At 39.9% G+C, this 7,724-nt stretch overlaps 1 protein-coding gene across 1 annotated transcript; it reads right to left on the bottom strand.

The window, feature by feature from the left end:
- LOC110029217 (nodulation-signaling pathway 1 protein-like) lies at positions 1-1,838 on the bottom strand. The gene has a single exon (XM_020731400.1). The coding sequence runs from the start codon at positions 1,558-1,560 to the stop codon at positions 1-3; it is 1,560 nt and encodes a 519-aa protein (XP_020587059.1). The 5' UTR covers positions 1,561-1,838.
- Between the last annotated feature and the right edge of the window lie 5,886 nt (positions 1,839-7,724).

Raw genomic sequence — 7,724 nt, 5'->3', positions numbered from 1 at the left:
CTAATGCCTTCTTGCTCTGCCACCAAAAACACTGGTCGTCACCTTATAAGTTGGCTTCCAGAGCGAACAGAAGGAGACAATTTGCCCTTTCCAAGACAATCCCACGGCCCCATCCGCCCCAACCTTCATCTCCCAATTCCCATCATATTTCTTCAACAAAGCTCTCCCTGCCTCTATCGCCTCCTCCGCAAACCCTTCCTCTTTAAACCCTTCCCCCTCCATCCTCTCCCTCCACCTCTCCCTCCCCCTTCCTTCCCCCTCATCCCCCTCCTCCTCCAACAATCCCGCTGCCTCCCCCTCCACCACTGTCCTCTCCTCACTATCCCTCCCCTTAAATGCCACATTAGTCGAGTCCAAAAATCTCCATAACAACTCCGCCCTTTTTCCAAAACCCTTATCACCACCTCCACCCCCACCCTCCACTTCTTCCATCTCAGTCAATACTACCAAATCCGGCTCCATCTCCCTCATCATCTTCCAAAACCCAAACCCGACCCGCCCGGCCCGAAACTGCAAACACAACACCATTATCTCCTTCTCCACCCCCCTTCTCATCCCTCCTCTCTCCACCCTCAAATTCAAATCAATAGACTTAGCATACCTCATCAACTGCGGCCCAAAATCATAACCTGCCGGAGCCGACCCGAACGGCCCCCCCGACCCAATTTCAACCACGGTCAACTGAACCATCCCCTGCCCCACCAACCCGACCCCGCGTCTCGCAAGCGCTTCCATTAGCGTCGGCCATTGCAATCCATGCGAAACTCCAACATCCACAACGTGAAGACTCCCGCTCCTCACAGCCCCCGCGCGCCCGCACGCCGCCGCTTGAAGAATCGCCGCGTTCGCCAAACAGTTCGGAAACGCGAACCAAGCGCTTACATCGTGGAACTTTATCAGAGCAGAGCGAAAAAGCCGAGGTTCCGTAGACAAGTAGTTCAGCGGCGAAGAAGAGGAAGAAGAGAAGGAGCGGGAGAGGGCTTGCAGGCCGTAGAAAGCGAGGCGATGGTTTGCGTCGCCGGTGGGCGATGCTAGTTCCTGAAGAACGTAGATAAGGTGCTGCGCGCGGGAGAGGTTCGCAGCATCGATTGCCGCCGCGAGAGGATTCAAAAGCTGCTCCGCCCACCTCACCTCTTTGCTCCCACCACCAACTCCCCCGCCACCGCCGGAGTTTGATAAGCTTCCTCTTCCTTGCACTTTCCTTGATCCGTTATTCACCTGCGGCTTACGTTCTTCGTCAAGCTCGCCGGCGGTTTGCCTCGCAGCAAGTTTGCGTTTTTTGGGTATTTCCGATCTGGGTGTCTCAGGGAGCGGTTCCGGCTTGGCGGCCATGATGGCAATAGGTGGTACGGCGGCGGCGGTCAAAGACATGCTTTGTTGCTGAACCCACCAGTCGCAGGGGAGCACCTCTTCAGGAACAGAGTAAGGTTCGTTGAGAAAGGTGGGGAGGAAGGAGATGGAATCCTCAAGCCAATCCATGAGATGATGGTGGTGGTGGTGGTGATGGTGCCCATGGTGCGATGAGAGGTTGGAGGCATCCAATCCCTCCTCCGGCGTCATTGAAAGAGGAGGGGGAAGGGTTGGATCTTCTAAAGATTCAATCTTTTTATGCTTTATGTGATTCTGGAGTGGATCAGAAGGGAGAAATTTAATGGCTTTTAAAGAGGGAATGGAGACAGAAGGGTAAAAAGGAGAAGAAACAAGACTCAAATTTTTTTGTGAGGAGATGACGATTATTGTTTGTCAGTCCAATTTGTTGGCATTGTTTGCTTTTGATTTATTAAATTGTGAGATAAGTATGGAATGATTAGATTTATGGGAGCACTGTTTGATGTGGGTTCGGGATATAATATATATTCACTTTGTTCTTAGAGATGAGGTCATTTCAGCAGATGTAAACTGTACAAGTTGAGATTTTTTTATTTGTAGAAATTTTTTCTTTATTTAAATTAAAAAAATTGTATGGTGAGTGATCGATTTTTAAGTTATTTAGTGGCCTGCATGTCGCTTCAGGCTGTTTTTCAATAAGAATTCTGGCTGATCAGGCTTCTTACTCATATATATATAATTTAGGCATTAGATATGTAAATACGTAAGAATTGTGTGGGATGTATGTAAATTTTTTTTTCCAACTGAATTATAGGAGTGAGAGCAGACTCCTTGTATCATGGAGAAAAAATTATTGCATCAGGATACCTGACACAAATTTGCATTAGGACACCTGAAGTAAATTTGTAATTAATTGGTCATGTGTTAGGATAGATCCCACACTTTTAAAAAACAATCAACCATTGTATTTCAATGAGGTTCACATTTTGATATAGTCAATTTTAATTGGACACCTGACATAAATTTTCGTCAGCTGTCCTAATACAATAATTTCTAATCATGAAGAAGCCAAAACGGAAGCTATCTTGCAGCTTCGTTATAACAAACCACGACGAATGTAAACTTGAAGTACACTTTAATATTGTTGATGTAATTATGACATGGATAGGCAATATTAAAAATAAAAATAAATCCTAATCATCATCATACTTGGCCTTATCCTAATTATTTAGAGTTGCCATAAGATGAAACATCATAATGCCTGCCTTCATAATTAGTGGCTAATATTAAAACAAATATATAAGGAGTACTTACTCTTATCATAAAAAATCTTATCTAGTTGATAATATTCAAAACAATGCATGAACATCAAAGTCATTCAAAAGAAATAATTACTTCAATTAATACTCCTATAAAATGGAGGATTATATGCATATAAGAAATCATAGGATATTATTTATTTTTTCTTAGAGTAATACAATATTTGGCATAGCATTTTTAGATTTTTGGCTTGGTGGTGTCATTAATGCTTGTTACTATCGGGCTATCAACAATGGGTTGGGGTATCCCAACCTAGTTGAACTTGTCTACCGACTCAACTTCGTGGTAGCACCATTTTATCATATTTAAATCATGAGAGAGCATGAAATGTGTTTTTTTATAGTTGATATTGAGAACAAAAGAAATACAACAAATGAGGATTGATATAAGTTTTATGAAACTTATAAAAAAGATTCGTATTTAATGTCTTTTGATAAGTTTTTCTACCATGAAATAGCTCTATAGAGTTAGTTATCATGAATGATACTCCACTTCATATATGAATTCATCATCATAACAACTATGTTATCCAATTACTGATAATGACAATAAGAGTGTCCCAAACATGCAAGGCAGACGATGTAGCCGACTCAATTGACCTAAAAAATTCATCTTGCGACTTCTGATCCATTTTCTTCTTCACGCGCTATGTCCATGTCTTCTCTCCTTCTTCCAGCGACACCAAAATCATCTCCTCCCTCTCACCGTCGACGGTCGCGGGTCGCCGCACCTCTCCATCGTCGGTCGCAGCACCTCGTCGTCGCCGGTCGTCGTTCCTCCCTCCGGCCACCGAAATCCGTCGCTACCCTAGTCGATCGGAAAAAGGTAACTTCGAGATTTTTTTTTTTTTTTAATTTTGGTATGTCTGTAACATTTGAAGTTTAGGTGTTAAGAATGTATATGCGTAAGATTTCAATGGAATGTATGTAACATTTGAAGTTTAGGTATTAGGAATATATATTCATAAGTTAGGTTTAGAGTAATGCAGATTTTAGCTTTAGCTTGGGATTTTAGGTATATATATTTATTCACTTCTAGATAATATTCAGGTGAGATGAGCTGTTAGAGAAGGATAGAATAGTGAGAAATGGAACTTCTATAATATATGTTGTTAGAGGTAAATTGTCAATCTAAAATTAATAAACTTAATGAGAGGTAAGATAATTAGATGTATTAGTTGCATTAAGAAGTTACTAATAGAAGACACGAGTCCAAAAATTATTGATGTCAATTACTAATGAAAAAAAAACACGCATTTAAACCTAAGTCACATCAAATTTTTCAATATGTAGACCTGCAAAAGCATTCCCCAAGTATATGAAACTCTTCATTTAATGGGTCTACCTAAAAAGGCAAAAACCCAATGATATTTTCGTGTAAGCTTGTTTAAAGAGTCTAGCAATAGAGAAAAGTTCTTAATGTTTAGTAAGGTGTTTGTATAAATTGAAGTTTTGGTGTCAGCTAGGTATGTATATACATAAGAGTTCAATAAAATGCATGTAAATATTGTACTTCAGGTGTTAGGTTTGTATAAACAAAATTATTTATGTCAAAATATTTTGAGTTATATGCGTAGGTAAGGTTGTATGTTGGTATAAATTGAAGGTTTGATGTTAAGGGGTTTTTTTTTTTTTTTTTTTTTTTTTTTTACATAGATACGATATGTTACCTATTTAGATTGAGCACATTCCTCATTTTATTTATGTATACTGCTTCTGATTTTTTTGTTGACAATCCTGCTACAGATAACCACAGGTGGTGCTTGTGATGAGTCACCTCAATGGGTAAATGTAAGTAAAAATTGATTTTTTTTTCATATTTATTTTTACTCTTAATGTTTAAAATGTTGATTAATAATTAGCTTCTATTATGTAGGAGGAGTACGAGCGGGCCCGGGAGAGGCAGTTGTCCTCCCAAACCCCGAGCACTGCTAGCAATAGTGGTACTCAGTCTAACACTACGCAGTCTAAGTTTGAGCTATGGATGCAAGCGGCGGGGAAGAAGAAGATCGAGCACTCTCGTGCTTCTGTGGGTGGCCTGAGCTCGTCGCACCCAAGTACTGTGGAGCTTGCTAGGCAGGTCGTTGCTATGGCTGAGGAGGTTCACCATCTACGTGAAGTTCAACAAAAAATTGAGTGGAGAATATAATGTCTTACTAAGAATATAGAAGATACTTGGAGCAAGCGAACAGTGACTGTTGCAGTCGAGGAGGAGGATAAAGCGAAGGAGGATGATTAGGAGGATTAGAATGTGTTTTTATGTATTTTTAATTTATGAAATGTTTGAACTTATATTGAAATAGGTGTAGCTGTAAACTTTTGATAATTAAGATTTGTGACAATAACTTCTTTTTAAGTATTTATATTTTTAAGGCTTTGAACTGTAATATAGTTGGATATAATGTTGTTCTGATGTAGATTAAACGTTACTTTTGTTGTATTGAGACAAAGCTCTTACTCTCATTTTTCTTGCTTTTAGATATAGTTGCTACTTGTGTTTTACCTTTACTACACTGTTTCTTTCTGCTTATGATTTTTTTCCTCGCCAGCACTAATCTTTTTAATGTCATTCATTTGTTTACAAATGGCCACAGGTGATACAAGTGGTCAGCCACATCATTGACCCATGTTTTAGGGACCCTTGAGGCCACCTACCGTTGCAGGAAGAGGAGGTCATCTACTTCTACCGCTACTTTCACTATTGCTACACCTTTTATGACACCTTCCCCACCGGCTATTGTTATGCCTTCTGTGGCACCTCCTCCTCCACAGGTTGTTGCCACACCTTCTATGTCACCTTCTCCCTCGCCGGTTGTTGTCAGCCCTCTTGTGGCACCTGCTCCCACACTTGATGATGCCCCATCTCATGTGACGTCTGTTGCTTTCATACATACTCCCCCACCTGCTGCTATCACACCTCTTGAGCCTGACCCGTCGATTCCTGCCCCCTCATCGCCGAGGGTACACTTACTGTCAGATGGTGACTGGTAAGTTTTTTTTAACATTGTATTACCTTTATTCTTCATGTTATAGTTTTTTTGGTAACTAAATTGTTTCTTAAGCAGATTGAGTCTCCACAAGTCTGTCACCTGCATCACAGAGATTATCAAGAGCAAGTACGACGAGCCATATATGTCATGGAAGCAGATACATGTACTCACTCAAGACTTGTTATTCAGAGAGTTTGAGGTACGATCATTTAATTTTAATTAAATTTGTATATTTGATTTAATTTCTTATACTAACACTTGGATTAATTTTAATGTTGCAGAGGTCCTTCACGAGCACAACCAGTAGATCCATTGTTTCTTCAAGATTCTGTGCAGGCATCACCGTGCTAACATGTTCACAATAGCCTGCCGGAGGGGCGAGCGGCCTGTTTGGACTATTGAGGGGCTCTAGGATTTGTTGACTACAGTTTGGGCATCTTCTGATTATAAGAGGAAGAGACACGCGAATCGGGTGAACCAAGCGATGGAGGGGATCAGGGGAGTTGCGCTCCATATTGGCGGATCGATCCCCCAAACGGAGCACTACAGGCGGCGAGTAAGATTTTCTTCGATATTTAAAAAATAATTCAATTGTTGGAGTAACTTTTTTAGCGATAATCATTTTTGTACGCTGCACAGGCCAAGAAGTTGAGTCGTGTTCCCTCTATTCCGAAGCTGCATATTTGAACTAATCGGCACCTGGGGACCACACAATGGTTCTCAGAGCATTCTTGGTGGGTTTTCATAAGTTAAAACCTTAAATTAAAAGTTTATTTTAACTTTAAATGTTGAAAGTGTCAATTAAACGTTGGTTTTCCTTATGCAAGAGGAGCTTTAGCAGCTCTGAGGGAGGCACTTGGTCGCTCAGTCCCAAACTTTAGAAAAAAACAGTGGTAGTTAGTCTACCATTGTGCAGTCCGAGTACGAGCTTTGGACCCACCCGACAGGGAGGAATGAGGGGAGGGTTTATGGCCTTTGAGGCTAAGCTCTCCTGTGGTCTCATTCTTAGTTCCTCGAGCTCCTCACAGCCAGACCAGGACACTCTTTTCAGGCAGGTGGCTGCAATGAATGAAGAGATCTGACAGTTGTGCAAGCAAATGCTAGAAGGCCAACACATAGTTGAGAACTTTATAGTGTGTTGGCGGAGATCTTAGCAAATAGTTGGGGCAACCAGCCGATGACATCCTCGTAGGAGTAGGAGGAGGAGAATGATGGATGGATATGATGAGTAGTATTTTTTTTATGTTTTTTTTAATTTGTAAATATTATGTTGAACATTTGTTGTAGAATTTTTTGAATTAATTTTTCTATTCTTATTTGAGACGATTTGTGACAGTATCTTACTTTTATTAATGATAATTTTTAAAGATTTGATATGTGGTATGGTTATTACTTAATGTGGTATGCAATGTGAAATGTATCCTTGTTTAGGTTGTGGAAAAATTACCAATATTTAGAATTTTTTCTGTATTACGGGTTTTGCATCGAATTTGCGTATGTAGTCAGACGCAAACTTCAACGTGAAATTGATAGAAATTTTCCAACGCAAATTCAACAGTAATCCAATCGTTTGATATTTTTAGACGTAAATTTTGGTGCACGGTATAGACAAATCAAACGCAACTACGACGCAACAACTCACGCAAATTATTTGTTCAGAATATTTCAATATAAATTGGACGTAAATAAAATTACTAACCCCCGATTCAACGACAAAAAAAACCGGACATAAATCCGACAATAACCCTTAGATATCGTCATATCAGCATCCAATTTGTGTTTTCTCTAGCTAACACAAATATGTTTAATTTTTGTAGTGGCGAGTGGCATGCAATGACATTTTTTTTTTCTTGGTAAAGGTTTTCAAAATTTTTATTGATGATAGATATCAACTTTATTGACAAGAACATCATTATGTTTGATCTGCGACCATAGAATTTGTGGGTGATGCTAGACAATTGATGCATGAAACTATTGCCCCAAACTCTTATATTCATTTTGGGTCTTATTTTCAACTCCACACAAGTAAAATCTATCTATAACTTGTCATGTTTAGTCAAACTTTTTTAATTACATATTAAACATT

The sequence above is a fragment of the Phalaenopsis equestris genome, unplaced genomic scaffold (genome assembly GCF_001263595.1).
Source record: "Phalaenopsis equestris unplaced genomic scaffold, ASM126359v1 Scaffold000552, whole genome shotgun sequence".
Classification (NCBI taxonomy): domain Eukaryota; kingdom Viridiplantae; phylum Streptophyta; class Magnoliopsida; order Asparagales; family Orchidaceae; genus Phalaenopsis; species Phalaenopsis equestris.
The sequence above is the reverse complement of the archived record's forward strand: the minus strand, read 5'-3'. Positions and strand labels throughout refer to the sequence as shown.

Coding starts and splice junctions, on each gene's coding strand:
- LOC110029217 (XM_020731400.1), bottom strand. CDS start 1,560: ATGACGCCGGAGGAGGGATTGGATGCCTCCAACCTCTCATCGCACCAT.